The sequence below is a fragment of the Neofelis nebulosa genome, chromosome 11 (assembly GCF_028018385.1).
Source record: "Neofelis nebulosa isolate mNeoNeb1 chromosome 11, mNeoNeb1.pri, whole genome shotgun sequence".
Classification (NCBI taxonomy): domain Eukaryota; kingdom Metazoa; phylum Chordata; class Mammalia; order Carnivora; family Felidae; genus Neofelis; species Neofelis nebulosa.
In genome coordinates, this window is record NC_080792.1 from 75042174 (window position 1) to 75060550 (window position 18377).

Sequence of the window (18377 nt, forward strand, 5' to 3'; positions counted from 1 at the left end):
ACCTGTGTCAGTCAGGGCATCCCCGTATCTGTGGGCATCACCCTCCCTCTGACCTGACACTCTGGACCATCCCTCCATCTCCCACAGCCCGGGGTCCAGCCAGTCACCTCACTGTGTCCCACCCGGGGACATCTTTCTCATCTTTCTGTTCTCATCTTTCTCCAGTTGACCCCCAGTGACTCCTTCCAGGTCTTCTTATTTCAAGTTCAGTCCTAGGACTTGCTGTGGAGGTAGGTCTCTAACGAGCAGCATTGCAGAGGCACAGCTGGAATTAAAAGTACCAGAAATATGGAGACGAGGTCACAGGATGGCCCAGCAGTGTTCCCTACTAGACCCAGAGGTTTATTTCAGTCTCCGCACATGCAGCAGCCTCATCAGAGTTTGCTGTGCCCTGTCTGCCTGGCTCTGGAAGGGCCCAGCGTTCTGACACTGTGTGTCCTCCTCGGTGAAGGTGTGTGTCCCCTCAGCGAGCCCAGTTCACATTCGGCTCCCAGAGTCAGCCTGCCTCCTCTGAGCCCTGCCATGTGGACAGATCCCCCCTGCTCTCTGTTCCCTGTGTCTTATCCTTAGCTTCACAGAAGTTCACAGGCTCCACGGGGTCAGGACTGCACGTGCTCCTCCTGGTAGACATTCCTCCCATCCACGGAGGAAACGTGATCAGGGACAGCACAGGAAGACTTCTGTCCTTCTCTGGAGCGCTGCACACACATGGTGGAAACTCAGGCATCAGGGAAGCAGGTGAAGGGGAAGATTGCCATCCTTGGGCAAGAAGGAGAGCTTCTCCCAGAGACCAGCAGGAGGTGATGTGGCATTGTGTGTGGGGGTTTCTGCAGGAAAGGGGATTCGAGCTGGCAGCCCTCCAATGACAAGAGGCCCTGGCGCTGGGCCCCTCCTTCCAGTGGGGACAGGGTAAATGTGTCCTATCTAGGCCTGGACCAGTCCCTGAACCTGGGCCTGAGTGTGATGCCAGCAGCTGCTTCCTCCAGGCCCACCCAGGGGGAAACTAGTGCATCAGGAAGTCTCCCTGTCCAAGGGCCACAGACCTGTGAGTGCACAGGAGGGAGAGGCAGAGGGGGGTCATATTTGCATGACCAGCCCCTCCTCGGTGAGGCCTGCAGGGAGAGGACAGGAGAGACTATGGGCAGCCCAGCCCTAGCACTGTGGCTAAAGTAGGGGCTGTGTCACCATGGTCTGGACCCCTGTCTTTCTCCTGTTCCTCTGTCACTGCACAGATAAAGCTAGGCCTCAGTCCATAGGGTGGGTCCATAGCCTGAGTCAAATCCCTCTGGCTCAGCTCCCCAATCACATGCACCCTGTCCCTTCTCTTCATTCTGCTGTGTCTGTGTTTGCAGGTTCCCTGTCCCAGCCTGTGCTGACCCAGCCGCCCTCCCTGTCTGCATCTCTGGGAACAACAGCCAGACTCACCTGCACCCTGAGCAGTGGCTTCAGCGTTGGTGGTCAAAACATGTACTGCTACCAGCAGAAGGCAGGGAGCCGTCCCTGGTATTTCCTGTAATACTTAGACTTAGAAAAGCAGCTGGGACCTGGGGTCCCCAATCGTGTCTCTGGATCCAAAGATGCCTCCACTAACACAGCAATTTTGCTCATCTCTGGGCTGCAGCCTGAAGACGAGGCTGAGAATTTCTGTGGTACAGATCACATCGGTGTGAGCGGCTACCGTTACTTACGGAGTCACAGATAACAAGGAAGTGAGACAAAACCCCTGGCTCCTTGTCCCTGGTCCTCTTCATTGGGAAGCTTCTGTGGAACTCACTGTCAAGTGTAGGACAGTGGTGTTTATCACAGTGACAGAGACACATGAGGAGGTGGATGAAACCCTGAGGCCTTAGGTTCCAAGATGTGAAACAATTATTGAGATGATTAGTACCTTTACTAGCAAAATAGCAATAGAACATATTCCCTGGGGTTTCTGGCCTGAAATCTGTAACTCTTGCCGTTTCTTACACACAGTACCCATGGAGCCTCTAAAAAGTTAAACAAAATGTATATTAATACTAATAAATGTTAACGTCACTACTATATTTTTAGCTTACAAAACATGGGTAGAGCAGAACATGAAATCCATCCAGATGACGGCATACACGATCATACTATGTTTTATGAGATTTACATTGACATGTATATTTTCAAGACAGAGGGTAACCTGCACTTATCCCAGGCCCTGGGGTGTGCTTTTGCCTCCAAATAAGAAAGCCAACTAAATAGATAGAACTTATGATGACCCTCTCCTCCAAGGTAAAGATTTCACCAAAAAGCAGTGTTTGTTTACCAAACCTGGAGTTTAGCGACTGCATTCTCTGAATGTACAGCATTTATTTTTTGTATTTATTTTCATTTTTTTTGCTATTTATTTCTTTATTGGAGAATTTTTTTTTAATTTTTTAAAATTTATTGTCAAGTTAGCTAGCATGCAGTGTATACAGTGTGCTTTTGGTTTTGGGGGTAGTTTCCCGTGATTCATCGCTTACATACAACCCCCAGTGATCCCTAACACAGTAGCTCAGTGAGGCCCATTCCCCACCCAAAGAAGATACAGAGCTGGGACTGGGCCCAGTGCTCCCTGATGGGGACTCAGCAGTTGAGTTCCCTCCGGTCTGACTGAGTACCCTGAGCAGAGACTGTATATTGTTTGCTTTGGTTTGGCTTTCCAAAGAATACATTTCTTTATTAAAGGTACCCAATTACATCGTTTGGTTCAATTATCCTCATACACTTATACAATGTCTTTTTTTCTTACAGTTTCAGTAATGTCTGTCTTATGTATTTATTTTTAACATAATTGTCAGAGACTTTATATTGTCACTGAATACGCTTCGTCTCCCCAGGGTTGAAGCCAACCTCCATCCTCTTTAGTGTGTGATGTGAACTGAGCTTCAGCACCAGGGTTCATGGACAGGCTTAGCAGTCCCTGGATGGACCCCATTTACATGGATAGCCCTTTCTGTGGCAGAGAGTGGAGGAGAAAAGGAGGCCTGGGGAGCCCCAGCCCAGTGTGGAGACCAGGGTCTGTGTCATCATGGCCTAGACTCCAATCCTTCTAGTGCTCTTCAGGACAGGCCTTGGGGATGCAGGGTAGCCCTCCAGCCTGCATCAGTCACTCAGTCTCAGACAGTGGGAAACTTTACCCTTGTCCCAGGCAGTGCTGACCCACCCACTCTCTCTCTCTCGGCATCCGTGAGAACAATAACCAGGCTCACCTGCACCTTGGGCAGTGGCTTCAGAGTTGGTAGCTATGGCGTAAGCTGGTTTCATTAGAAACCAAGGAGCCCTGGTAAGTCTCGTGTTATTACTCAGAATCAAGGAGTTCGGATCTGCATTTCCCAGCTGCTTATCTGGATCCAAAGATGCTTCAGCCAATGCAGGGATTCTGCTCACCGGTGGGCTGCAGCCTGAGGCTGACTCTTACTGTGCTCTATGTCATGGCAGTGGGGGCAGCTACCGTTACTCACAGTGTCTCAGATAATGAGGAACTGAGACAAGAACTCTTGGTCCCCCAGACCTTGTTTCTGCATCTCTTTTCAGTGAGAAGCTCATGTAGAGACACATGTAGAAGGGATCATCTGCAGAAACATCTGTCCTTGAAAAGGCAAAAGAGGGACACTCTTGTTTGAATGTAAAGTGAGAGGAAATTGGGCATCCCAGGAAGACACTGACAGATGAGGTAACAGAGCCCAACTGCACGTCCCCACGAGGTCTGGAGAAGATGCACAGGAGTAAATACTGTGCCTGCACCTGAACGTGCTGCCCAGCAACATTCATCCACACATTAGTTCCACCACCTTATTCCATAGACTGTGACCTTGTGTCAGTACGGATGCATCCACGGCTGATATAGTGACAATAACCCTGGTCAGAGACACAGTCTCCTCTCTCTGAACAAGCTAGACATGAACTTGGACCAGATTCTACAGACTCTCCATGACAACAGCCCCCACACCCTCTCACCTTTTCCCCCCTCTTCTCCTTTGTCCCTCAGGCTTCAGTCCCTCTGGCTCTTCAGGTCTGACCTCTGTCTCCAAGTTAGGATTTCAGAGAAAGCTGGGAATGATCTTGCTGCAGTTTCCCATTTCTGGGACCCATCTCTAGGGAGGAGAATGACCAGATAATGGAGCTGCATGAAACCCCTCATATTCTCCTTCCTGCTGTCACTCAACAAGACTTCTGATCCAGGGAAGTGTTAACAAGTCTTCTCTCCAATGAATCCTCACTGACTAAATAATTCCTCCCCCAGGGAACTGGTATTTGAGATATCTGCCTTTAAATATTTTTTTTTTAACGTTTATTTATTTTGGAGACAGAGAGAGACAGAGCATGAACGGGGGAGGGTCAGAGAGAGAGGGAGACACAGAATCCGAAACAGGCTCCAGGCTCTGAGCTGTCAGCACAGAGCCGAACGCGGGGCTCGAACTCACAGACCGCGAGATCATGACCTGGGCCGAAGTCGGCCGCTAGATATCTGCCTTTAAATGCAAGGTCTATGACCCTGGAGATGGGCAAATATCTCTCAGGATGTAGAGAAGGAATAAGAGGGGCGTAAGGCCACCTGGTTTCATTTTAGGTCACACACCCAGACACACACACACACACACACACACACACACACACACAAAACCACACACACAACCTTCTCCTTTCTCTGAGGGTATAGTGTCCTGGATTCTGTAGTTTCCAGGTGTCTCTGTCCCTCCAGAAGTCAGGGTCAAACTCTGCTTACCCAGCCATCCTCAGTGTCAGATTCTCCATCACTAGAAAGCAACAGGGACATTGAGGGTGACTGGGGCCCTGTCACCAGGGCAGCAGGACATGTTCTGGACACCTGATCTCCTGGGATGAGGCTGTTGCTCAGGAATCCCAGGGCAAGTGTCTGTCCCCATCAACAGCTCAGTCCCCAACCATCTCTGGGCTCCAGTCAGTGCTTGAGGCTGATCAGTACATTGATTCTGGGAGCAGCAGCCTGAGTTCTGCTCCCATAGAGTTCAAGGCTCATCGGGATGTGAGTCACAGCCTCACCTGGTTCTCAGAGCTGGGCTGTTGCTCCCTCCGTCACCCCAGTGATACCTACCAACAGGCTGACCTCTGCTGAAATGTCTTCTTCCCAAACCCAGGGCCTCAGGGCCTGTGATGTCAGGGACAGAGGCCCCCTTGTCTCCGCCTCTCCACTATTCAGGTGTGGGACCTTTGACAGAAACTTCTGGGTCCAGGTGAACTTGGATAATAGGGACTCATTCCTCTAGTCATGGGCGGTTGCATGAATAAATGCTCTGTCCTGAACATGCTGGACACAAGGTAGAGGGGCTACAGCTGTGCCCACCCAAGAGACAAATCTGACCCCAACGGCTTGTTCCTTGAAGCTCTGTGTTTGAATCCCATCACTGAAATGGCTCTGAAGCTCATAGGAACAGGCCCCTCTTGGGGTTTTACTGGGCACCGCGTCAGTCTTTCCTGCCTGCAGGGCCAAAACAATGATTTAAAAAAAAACAAACTCAAGAGAAAAACATCAAATGATTTCACAAAATGTTTATGGAACTCTATTAAATGAGAACAGGGGTCATTCCTTCTCCTTTGTTTTTCCACCGAATTTTTAAACCATAATTTCCATCCATATTCTCCCTGTGAAAAGCACAGATCTGTGAACAATGTACTAGTGATTCACAAGGGCGTTATCTTTGAGTTTTAATCAATCCTATTGAGACGAATTTCATGTAAAAGAACACTCATCCGTTTTTAGGTGCCAAGTTGGCTAAGTGGTGACAAATACATAAACTGTGTCACTGGATCCCTGTCAGAGCATCTGCAGCTGTCACGTTCCCGCCTGGATCTTCCCACCTATTTTCCCCTTGTGCCCTAAGGCCAATGCCACACACAACCTCTCCTGGCAGGGATCCTGCAGACTTGTGTCTGTGTGCTGGGAAAAGGAATCCTAGGAGGAACCATTGCCCATAGTGTGTGGAGAACTGTTATGTCAAACAGGTGGAAGTAGTGACAGATGACGAAGATGTTCAGTGTGTACCCCCTCTAGGGTTACACACGAGGGCTTCTGCTCACACAATGCAGAGAATTGCTGCCAGTCTCCTCGGTGTTGTGGGAACCTCAGGGTAATGAGACGTCTGTAAAGGGGGGAACAATCACACCACAGGAAACACCTAACACAATGCACAATGGGGACATGTATCCGTGGGGACTAGTCACTGATTTGGACATGATCCTGATCTAACAGGAGTTTGTATAAAACCCCATGAACAGCCAGGGAGCCCTAGACACATTCAGCCTGAGGAGTCTGAGTAGAGGATAGTCTCCCCTGAGATGATGGGAGGCCATATTAAGGGGACACTTGGTCTGGCCCTAATGCAGGGGACAGGAATCAGAGCAATGGGGAGGCATGAGCTATTTCTGTGTCCTCTCCTCACCATGCACACTATGATGGGTCTGGGTCTTGACACCAGGGGGTGCACCGGTCCTGTTTCTGAGGGGTAAACGATGATCAGAGCTGTGACTGCAGAACTGGCACTGACTGTGCCCTCTGCTCAGGGCTCAAAACTGGGACCTCCCCACACCCTGATTCTACACAGCCCCTCCCATCCCCACCCCTCCTGACATCATCGGTGCCAGTGAGGGGTCAGACAGCTGGGAGTCTCATTTGCATGGAAGGGCCCTCCCTCTCTCAGAGGATGAAGAGGGGAAGGGAGAGATTAGGGGAGGCTCTGCTCAGCTGTGGGGCCACAGAAGGCAGGATCAGTGCTGACCTCCACCATGGCCTGGTCCTTTCTCCTCCTCACCCTCCTCGCTCACTGCACAGGTGACTGAATGTGGGGACAGGGGAAAGGGACACACTTTCCTGGGAGGACAAAATGGGCCCTGTTTCTTCCTCTTGTCTCTAGACCATATCATCACCCTCTCTGTGTCTCTCCCCCTTCCAGGGTCCTGGGCTCAGTCTGTGCTGACTCAACCGCCCTCAGTGTCTGGGGCCCTGGGCCAGAGGGTCACCATCTCCTGCACTGGAAGCAGCTCCAACATCGGGAGTGGTGAATATGTGAGCTGGTACCAACAACTCTCAGGAACAGCTCCCAGACTCCTCATCTATGGTAATAGCAATCGACCCTCGGGGGTCCCAGATCGATTTTCTGGCTCCAAGTCTGGCAGCACAGGCTCCTTGACCATCACTGGGCTCCAGGCTGAGGACGAGGCTGATTATTACTGCTCAGCGTGGGACAGCAGTCTCAGTGCTCACACAGTGCTCCAGACCTGTGGGGAAGTGACACAAAAACCTAGTTACTCATTTGTGAAGAGCGTGAATAATCCAGCAGCTGCGTGCTCAGCTTAGTCTGTAAGTTCTGCTTATTCTTTGGCTGATGCCCTGCGCCCCGCTCCATCCAGTTGCACCCCATAGGAGTGAGGCTCCTCCTCTCCCTTCTCTCCTCAAGGTCACTCAGATTAGTTCATTCATAGACAGATGGTCGCTATGGTACCAGAAAGTCCTGTCCTCATGAACTATGACAATTTACTTCCATGCTAGTTTATATTCATTTATTGTCTTCTGATCTTTCAATGAGTGAAACATCTTCCCTGTTCTGAGCCTCTCGATGGGGCCCTAGCACTGTCCCTGCTCTGCTAGATGGGCAAATCAACTCTCTTTGCATCTGGTACCATTTTGCTTAGCTTTAACCAGATGACTAGTTTCGCTTGTACGCTGATATTTGTGGGGAATACAGGAAACGTGCCGAACTGCAAATTGAAAAGGTGAAATAAAAACAATCTGCCCAGAGGAAATCTTGAATGTGAATGTCTGTAGAAGCTTTCTTCATAACCATCACATGTAAAAGCAATGAAAACTCTGCACACGGATGTTTATACCAGCTTTTTACATAATCTCCAAGACTTGACGTGACACAGATTTCCTCCAGTAGGATGTACATTGTACACTGGGAACTTAGCCAGCTGTAAAACAAATGACCTCTGACGTCACAGTAACATACACCAATTGTAAATACATATTTCTCCAGAAAGGAGAACATTTAAAGTGCTGCATAACACAATTGTAATTGGATTACATTTTAGAAAAGGCACGACTCTGGAGTGTTTGAAGGTCAGTGATCGACAGGAGGCGGAGGAAGGAGCAGGAGGGTGAATGTGTGAAGCACGGCATTGCATTTATGGTGGTGACACTCTCGTACAGGACACCGTGATGGCAGCCACACCGTACTGCTGTGTTGTCACAGATCACTATACTCTGCAGCACAATAACAGCACCTTAGGGCATGCATGTAAAGTCATCTAGGAAGTCTCGGGTCTCTAATAGGGTGCACAGTGTGACATCATCCAATCTACTGCTACGAGGGCGTGAACCTGCTTTGCCGAAGGGGCGGGTCGAAAGGGTGCTGACCTGAGGGACTTTGAAAAGGAGGGGAGCCTGTATGTTCAGAGACAAAAGAAACCACATGTAAGGCCCATACTCCAGTTGATGGAGTTGTATCCCATGGGCTGAGTAGTCAATAATCGTGATGTGTCTGGGCTGTGCACTGGAAATGAACAATGAAGTCAATGGTTGCAGATGGTGGGAGGCAGTGTTCTCTCTTCAGGAATGGATGCTAATGTTTTATGGGGGTCTTAGTTTGTCCGTAACCGAAGTGGTGGCCAGACCCACCCTTGTGGTTCTTATTATGCCTACGAGGTATTCTTCAGCTACAACCATCAGGAATCTTTGAAAAATACAGGTTTATTACTTACAAGACCTGGAAACTACACAGCACACTTGGGGCTACAGATTGAGGTCCTGGGCAGAGAAAGAGAAGAGGAAGTGGGGGTGGGGAGCAGTGACCAGAATGAAGTGCCCCTTCCCCTGGGAGCTGAGGGGGTTGAGAAAGATCCTGTAGGTCTGCCTCCCTGTGGTTGGAGGTCCTGGGGATGTGCAGGTAGGGTGAGAAGCTCCTGTTCTTCAGCCCCACTTCATGATGCCCACTGTCCCAGGCATTTCAGTCTGATCTTGGATGCTCCACCCTCACGGACTCTCATGACCTGTCCCAAACTCACCCTTGAGTCTACAGGTCTGCAAACATTACCACCAATCATATTTTCACTGTCATCAGCCCTCCCTGGGCATCAACCTGGGAAAGACAAACCTACACCCGGCTCACCAGAAGGTAGGACATCATTAATACACACATGCCACACGAATGATGAAGGGACTGGGTACCAGAGCCAGCCTGGACTTAGGGACTCATGGGGGATCCTCTCACCCATTCTGTACAGGGGTATGGTACCCTGGGTTCTGTCCCAGGCTCCTGTCCTTCTTACACATCCACACCTGGGTGGAGACTGCTCACCACGCCTGGACACCAGCCTCAGGCACAGTCACTGCTTGCTGCCACCAAGGTCAGGGTCCACCATTTATGAGCTTGAAATTCACTATTTCTACTTGTTTCCCAGATCTTCAACTAGTTTCTTAATAGAGAACCATCTCCTTATCTAATGCTTGCCTGCAGTCAAAGGCAGCACCATCTGACAGGTCAGTCAGAGCAGGAACCCCCAGTTCACACTATCCTCTTCCTCCTTCTCTCCCCGAGTTCCTTCTGCCTCACAGTCCTGAGCGTCTCCTGTGAGCACAGCCTCCTGTGTCTCCACCTCCTGTTCTCCTGTCTCAGTTGCTCCCCCTGGACCACATAGTTTCCTAGGTCTTGCCCTGTCGTGTCCACCCTCTGACCCCTGGTCCACAACGTCACCAGATGGTTTCTCCACTCTGTGAAGTCACATCCCATCATGGTTAGAGCAACTTCATGCCCTGTTTTGATTTTCCCTTCTGTGAGCTCATGTGGAGAACACAGTCATCCCTTTCTTTCTCCTGAGATGTAGGAAATGACAACACAGATACATGTAATGTGAGAGTAGTTGGAACCCATTGCTTTAATGTACAAGAACTCTGGAACACTGAACATGAAGGTAACGTGCTAAATCTCTCAAAGTTCATACATCAGTGAAAGCCATACTGATGATGGAGTGTTTGGATTTGTTTTATGTTCAGGAAGGGAGGAGGATGAGGGACAAAGAAAGGTGGAAGAGTCAGCAAAGTGAGACCTTGTGGTTGGACATGGATGCAGGCTATTCTTTACACTTTTGTTTATTGTTTTTCAACTTGAACAGGGCCATGATCTATCTATATCTATATCTATATCTATATCTATATCTATATCTATATCTATAATCTACTTATCTATCTATCTATCTATCTATCTATCATCTATCTATCTTTCCGTCTCTAGCTTTTTTCTTATGAGGGATGATGTATGCATATCCTGCTATAAATAAAGTTCTACTCAGAGTTGCCAAAATATGTGTTTCATCCATGATCTCAGGTTATCTCGCATCTCCTCCCAACAGGCTGAGGAAGAGGCAGCTTGGAGACCTTGGAGGAGATGGGAATTCAGGATTTTAAGTAATAGGAAAGAAGGGAAGTTGGAGGCAGAGATCAAGGGGCGTGGCTGTTCAGGGAGTGGAGAAGTTGGGGGGGGGGGACCAGACCATAATGAACACCTTGGGTAAGAAAGACTTTGGGTTTTATGCCAACAGCACTGAAGGACCTGTCTGAGTTCGACGAGAAAGATCCCTCTGACTGCCTTGAGACAAACTGTCTTAAGGAGGTGGGTGTTTCTGGTCACAGAAATTTACTAAAAAAGGCTTTGAGTCAAGAAGTGTGGGAACCATTTGCACAGTGAAAGTTGAGGTGGATCCATGGTGCAATGAGAAAGTGAGGGTTTATGGAAGCAAATGCTCAGACATTGAACACATCTGAAAAACATTAAAGTCTCACATTTAACCTCTATTAAACTAAGACAATGTGTAATAAAATACAGGTAGGGAATTTTCTTTTAATATAAGGAAATGTTATGACACCAAAATAAACTCCTGACAAGAGATACATGACACAGATATGCAGAACCTACAAATTTGGGGAATATAAAGTCAACTCCTAAGATTAAAAAGTATGGGACACTCTCCACTGGTAAATGTGAAGCTAACCAAAGCTATTGTATGTATGTATGTATGTATTTATCTACTGATCAATAAATCAAATGTAATTATTAGCAACACATTCAATTCATTTTTTTGAGATGTTGGCTGAATTATCCTCTTTGGAATATGCCACTAGGTGAGTGTATTCCTACAAAATTCTCTTTCTATTCCTTTCCTGGGAACAACCTCTACAATTTCTTCCAAGCAGCTCAATTGTCCCCTCTTCTCTGACGCCTGACCTGATGCACACCTGGGTCATTCAGCTTTGTCTAGAACATCCTGTAATTAATTATATATGCACAGGGCTTCTCCTGGAGGGAGAAGTTACAATAATTAAGCACAAGGATCAGAATCATGGTACAGGTATCTTTACCTTTTGAAAGTTCTGTTTAAGCCACTTACCTTCTAGGAAACATTTACATTAGTACCTGTCTTTGCTGCTAAAAGAAATCTGAGGAGGATTTTCAGTTTTACAAAGGAAGAAGAACCAAAATAGCATCCAGCCTTTGTTTTGCAGGAAGCCTCTACAGAGACAGGGCACAATCAAGCAGCATCAAGGGTGCCATCTAGCTCCTCTCCTGAGAACTGCACACACAGCATCTCAGCACCAGGGCACCAGAGCTTTGAACTGTGTACGTTATGTGCTCTTACTCTCCATACATTTTGTGCATCTGAGAACAAGATGTGTCCATAGGTATTAGAGAAGCCTAGGAAAGGTTGCTTTTTGAGTCAGGAAACATGCAACCAATTGTCCATATAAATTAATGTTAATGGCTTCTTTGCCTTCTGCCGTTTGTGGCTAAGGTTCTTAGGGGTGATGTACTTTCAGATAGCAGGGGGAACATGTGCTAAGGATTGGACGACGGATGTGTGCAAAGACAGGGACCTGGTGAGCTGCAGAAACCAGCTGGGCTCTCGGGGCTTTGAGACACAGTGAGTGCTGTACCCTGTGACCAGGAGGGGTGCTGTGGGACTGTCTTGTGCTTCCTACAAAGCTGCTTAGTGAGGACCATTCAGTCAAGGGCACCTGACCCGGGGACTGAGCCCTGTGCTCCTGATGGGGACTCAGCAGTTGCGTCCTCTCTGGCCTGGCAGAGTCCCCTGAGGAGGGACCTGTGTGTTGTTTCAGCAGGTGCTTCCTCCCAGGGATCTCCCCAGGGGTGAAGCCAACCTCCATCCTCCTCAGTGTGTGGTGTCTGGCCGGGTTCCGGCATCAGGGCCGAGGGAGGGGCTGGGCAGTCACCAGATGTGCCTCATTTGCATGGACGGCCCTCCTCTGGCAGATAGTGGAGGAGAAAAGGAGGCCTCGGGCAGCCCTGCCAGCTGTGGGGACCAGGATCTATATCACCATGGCCTGGACTCCTGTCCTCCTCATGCTCCTCTCCCATTGTGCAGGTGGGGAAAGGCCTCACGGAAACTGGGCAGCCCTCAAAATCACTCCTGCTGAAGTCGGAATCTTGAGAAATGTCTCCCTGTTTCTTTGCAGGTTCCCTGTCCCAGCCTGTGCTGACCCAGCCGCCCACCCTGTCTGCATCTCCGGGAACAACAGCCAGACTCACCTGCACCCTGAGCAGTGGCTACAATGTTGGCAGCTACTACATAAATTGGTTCCAGCAGAAGCCAGGGAGCCCTCCCCGGTATCTCCTGTACTACTACTCAGATTCAAATAAGCACCAGGGCCCCGGGGTCCCCAGCCGCTTCTCCGGGTCCAAAGATGCCTCGGCCAATGCGGGGCTTCTGCTCATCTCTGGGCCGCAGCCTGAGGACGAGGCTGACTATTACTGTGCTACAGCTCATGGCAGTGGGAGCAGCTACCTTTACTCACAGTGTCACAGATAACGAGGAAGTGAGACAAAAACCCCTGAACTCACAGACCTTGTCTCTGAGTCTCTTTTATTGAGAAGCTTCTGTGAAGGCTCCTGTAGGGGAGACACCTCTGTGGTGAGACCTGTCCTTGAGGAGGAAGGAGTGACACACAGATGATGCTATTGTGTGAAGACACAAGATGATCACAGATGTCACAAGAGCACACGCAGGTGAGGGAATAGAGCCCAACTTCCCATGACCCAGGGTCTGTGGAAAATTTAAAAAGTATAAATATTCAATAATTGTAGGTATACGTAGAGGCTTTGGCCACCACCGTCATGATTAAATTGACAACATTTCCATCACCTTCAGAGAAAACCCTGACCCACCAGCAGTGGGGCCATTGTCCCCCTGCACTCAGCCCTTTGGAGCCAATAATTCCTTCCTGTCTGTAGTGATTTCCCTACTGAGCACATTCCCCGGGTGCCGAATCACAGAACATGTACCATTGTAAGCGCTCCATTCACTGGCATCGTTGTAGGAGCATCACCACCACCATCTGGAAATACACGGAAGGCTTCACTTACTTGCTTGTCACCCTTGTGCGAAGGCCATGCTAGCTTCTGTATGGCTCCAATTTTAATGCACAGGCTGTCAAAATGATCATTGTTTATTTTTCCATAGTGGCCTATAAGATAATTAGGAATTTCGATTTTTAAAAAAAAATTTATTCTCCGATGTCTATTATTCTCTTGTCACTTTTTATTTTGAGCATTTGTGCACACAAACGTTTTCCTCAATATTTTAGCCAGTTGTTCTATTGGGTTATGAAAAAGAATATTATGTGTTAATTAATTTTTCTAGTTTTTGTCTCATATGTTTTTGCTTTACTTGTGGTGGGGAGGTGGACTGTGTGTCCTTTCCCTTTTTTTCTACTCCCTTGTGTCTGGAAGATGCTAAATGCCTCCTTCCCCCAATTTTACCTCCACTGAGATATTCACAGAGCTCCCCTCCCAACTTTCTCACCCCATCTGCCCACAGTTCTGCATCTGAGACGTCCTGTCTCCCTCCTGCTCGTCCTGGATGCCAGTTGTGTGGTCAGGGCTCGGGTCTCCACACAGGCTGTCCTGTGTCTTCACACTCAAGGGACTTTCTTCCTCTGGCGGTGGTTCATGCCTGCTCCTAGCTCTCCCCTTCCGTCTCCCACAGCCTTTTCTGGAACTGACTTCTCTTTCCACTGAAGCTCATGTCTTGTGGTGTGAGCATGGGAGTGAGGCTGCCAGGATTCAGTCATTAGTGCTGCATTTATTTATTCATTTATTTTCACTAACAGGTTGTGAAAAGTTGATACATAACCTGTCTTATGTTAACAGGATGTAAGTCTTGTGTAGTTTCCTGTCGTCTTAATTGTGTTGGTGTTTTTAAGAGCTTTAATGGGTATTTTGGTTTTTCTGGGTGGATATCACTTCAGCTACCCAGAATTGTTTTTGAAAAACTCATTTATGTAAAAAAAATCATAATAAATCATGATTTCCTTTGAATATAGATACTTTCTAAATTAATTACTGTGTTTTATTTTTTTTTAATTTTTTTTAACATTTATTCATTTTTTTTTTATTTTTTAATATATGAAATTTACTGTCAAATTGGTTTCCATACAACACCCAGTGCTCATCCCAAAAGGTGCCCTCCTCAATACCCATCACCCACCCTGCCCTCCCTCCCACCCCCCATCAACCCTCAGTTTGTTCTCAGTTTTTAACAGTCTCTTATGCTTTGGCTCTCTCCCACTCTAACCTCTTTTTTTTTTTTTTTTTCCCTTCCCCTCCCCCATGGGTTTCTGTTACGTTTCTCAGGATCCACATAAGAGTGAAACCATATGGTATCTGTCTTTCTCTGTATGGCTTATTTCACTTAGCATCACACTCTCCAGTTCCATCCACGTTGCTACAAAAGGCCATATTTCATTCTTTCTCATTGCCACGTAGTATTCCATTGTGTATATAAACCACAATTTCTTTATCCATTCATCAGTTGATGGACATTTAGGCTCTTTCCATAATTTGGCGATTGTTGAGAGTGCTGCTATAAACATTGGGGTACAAGTGCTCCTATGCATCAGTACTCCTGTATCCCTTGGATAAATTCCTAGCAGTGCTATTGCTGGGTCATAGGGTAGGTCTATTTTTAATTTTCTGAGGAACCTCCACACTGCTTTCCAGAGCGGCTGCACCAATTTGCATTCCCACCAACAGTGCAAGAGGGTTCCCGTCTCTCCACATCCTCTCCAGCATCTATAGTCTCCTGATTTCTTCATTTTGGCCACTCTGACTGGCGTGAGGTGGTATCTGAGTGTGGTTTTGATTTGTATTTCCCTGATGAGGAGCGACGTTGAACATCTTTTCATGTGCCTGTTGGCCATCCGGATGTCTTCTTTAGAGAAGTGTCTATTCATGTTTTCTGCCCATTTCTTCACTGGGTTATTTGTTTTTAACATTTATTCATTTTTGAAAGGCAGAGAGAGACAGAGCGCGAATGGGGGAGGGGCAGAGAGAGAGGTACACAGAAACAGAAGCAGGCTCCAGGCTCTGAGCTGCCAGCACAGAGCTCGACGCGGGGCTCGAACTCACCATGAGATCATGACCCGAGCCGAAGTCGGCCGCTCAACCGACTGAGCCACCCAGGCACCCCTACTGTGTTTTATTTTTTACTTGGATCTAACATTGCTATAAAAGGCAGAAGTGACGAAAGATAATTGCTATCACAATTTTTACTTAATATTTCTCCACCGTTTCTTATTAATACATTCAATAAATATAGCTAAAACCACAGGTAAACAATAGGGAGAAAGTGTCAGCTTTTGTACTTAAGAATGAAATATATCAGGTAGAGGTGTCTGGGAACTACTGCGAGTTCCTTCCTTGGTGAGTCACAGGGAGAGGCTCCACCAGATGCTGTCACACAAAGTAAATTTGATCTGTGGCAAATGAGGAAATCAGGGGGGATAACTTCCAAAGCTGTGACTCCCTGAGTTGGGGTGAGTGGGTTCCTTTCTTTCATTCAGGGTTAGAGTGAATGCTCAGTAAGGTGACTTTTGTCATCCCATGTAAGGGTGGGCATAAGGTTGTGCAGAGGTACTGCGAACATAAGCTTGTGTTTGCACCCTGTGGTATGTTAGTGAAGCTTGTCCTCCTCCTAGGGCAGAGACTTAACATTATAAAGAGGCAGAGGTCCCTGGAGGACACTCCCTGGTCCATCTGCACTGGTGGAGCTGTTGCAGGAGACAAAACTGGTCTAGGCTCCCAGGCTCTTTCTGCTGTTTGCCTCTGAAATACGCGAACATTCCTGTGAAAAAGAAGGGGTGTCGGTGGGGGTCCCGCTGGTGACTGTTTTAGCCTCATTAACCTTTGGGGCAAGGTTTCAATCCTGCAAAAACAACTCAAGCCTGTGCTTTAGGTCAATGTTTACTTTTGTTCCTGCACTGGGACTTTTCCTCTGGTCACTGTCTCTGAAGCACTCAGGCTATTTCCTGGCCTGGTGGAGACTGGTAGGTTGGCATCCCCTTTGGTCCCCTCAAACCCTGAACTGCTGACCTTATTGCATTTCTGTTTTCTTTTCCTCCCAGGAATGTGCTCAGTATGGGTGCTGGGCAAGTAGAACCTGCAGGGCACAGACCACAGAAAATAGCTGGGGGCCTCAAATGAGTGCTCTTGGGGCAGGAAAGCTGTCTCCTTTTATATTGTTTCTTCCCTGGGGACCCCTAATTTTCTGCTTGCAGATGCCTCAGGGTATTTAGTGTAAAAATATTGCAGTCACTAAAGTCATGAGAAATATGTAAAATGAAGTTTCTATTATTTCAACAATAATTTAAATAACAATGATACTTTTTAATATGCTAAACATAATGAAAATTGTTCTTAAAATTTTTTTTCAACATTTATTTATTTTTGAGACAGAGAGAGACAGAGCATGAATGGGGGAGGGTCAGAGAGAGGGAGACACAGAATCTGAAACAGGCTCCAGGCTCTGAGCTGTCAGCACAGAGCCCGACGCGGGGCTCGAACTCACGGACCGCGAGATCATGACCTGACCCGAAGTCGGCCGCTTAACCGACTGAGCCACCCAGGCGCCCCTGAAAATTGTTCTTAAATACTACCAACAAAGTAAAAATGCTAATACTATCAGAGAACTGGTTCCTAACTCAGATTCTGCTAGTTGCCGCTGGAAAGTCAATACTTGAGAGACAAGGGATGGTTGGAAAGGAATGTGTGTTTTACTCAGGAAGCCAGCAACCTGGGAAGATGGTGAACAAATGTCTCAGAGACCTTCTTCCCCATCCAGGAGAAGCCCTATAGTTTTATAGAGGAAGGTGCAGGAAATGGTGTGGGCTCCATGTAGGAGAAACAAGTGTGCAATCGGCTAATCCTATACAGACATGACCCTGAATAGACTTGCTGGCATCATTTGCAGCTGTTTCCAATGTGGTCAGGTCTTCTCCTCTGGAAAAGTTCATTCCTTCATTACTCAAGGCCAGTGGTATGCAAATTTCAAGGAAATTAGGTTAATTCTGCTAAAGACCAAGGGACTTAGGTCAGCAAACAAGGAGGGTATAAATTTGAAGCAAGTTCATCTTTAAGACCGGTGGGAGTGCTGTTACACTAAGAGCAAATATCCTGAGACTGTGTGCAATCTGCATATTAAAGGACGATGTAAAATTCCCTGAAGAATGTGAAAGCATATTTGAAAAAACTTGTGAACATCTTATTTGTGTCATCAACAAGAAAACAAAAGATAAACATTGTTAACAGTTAGTAGGTGATCCTATGCAACTTATCTTCTAGCTTCTATTTTCCAGTTGGGAGTCGGGGTGGAAGATACTTTCTCACTTCAAGGGAACTGAGGAACGTCTGACCACACATTGCAGACAGAGAAAAACGTAAGAATGGATTATAGAGAGAGACGTGAGAGATGAATTATCACACAGTGTCTGAAGTAGGGACGCCCTAGAGTAAGTCTCCTAAATTCACAGCGGGAGCAGTCAGCATGGCCATGTGCACCTGCAGCCACAGTCCGCTGGGGGATTCAACTGGGGAAGAGGGAGCATGGTGGATTCCATGGAGGCGGGTGATTAGTGAGGTGAGTGGGACTAACCCTAGAGGGGTGTATGGACTGTGACGATGATAATGCTGACCCATGATTTTATGTCTGTGAGTGAGGAGGAACAGGGAGTATAAATAAGGAAGTGAAGGAACCAGCAGGGGAAGGGGGAGAGAAAATGCCATTTCTTCCATGTCATGATTATCCCCTCACCCTGACTCCTGCCTTGTCACCTTGATTTCAAAGTAGAAGTAGAAATAAATCAGTTGTGATAACAGCCAAAGTATTAAAATGTCAGATGATAGCGGGCTCCCTCACATTCTCAGGTAGGTTTGATTTTCTTCCACTTCCTCCTTATTGAATGTGGTTTCCCCCGTTCTTCTAATTCCACACGTCCTCCACCAGTGAGTCCACTCCCCTCCTGATATCCCCACCCACCCCATTTGTTG

At 47.6% G+C, this 18377-nt stretch overlaps 2 gene segments (V, D, J or C); both read left to right on the forward strand.

Moving 5' to 3' along the window:
• Window positions 1–6695: 6695 nt before the first annotated feature.
• Window positions 6696–7795, forward strand: LOC131489676 (probable non-functional immunoglobulin lambda variable 1-50). The segment is given in 2 exon segments: window positions 6696–6817; window positions 6939–7795. Coding segments are annotated over 2 exon segments (450 nt in total).
• Window positions 7796–12268: 4473 nt separating this feature from the next.
• Window positions 12269–12879, forward strand: LOC131489691 (probable non-functional immunoglobulin lambda variable 5-48). The segment is given in 2 exon segments: window positions 12269–12420; window positions 12512–12879. Coding segments are annotated over 2 exon segments (399 nt in total).
• Window positions 12880–18377: the final 5498 nt, after the last annotated feature.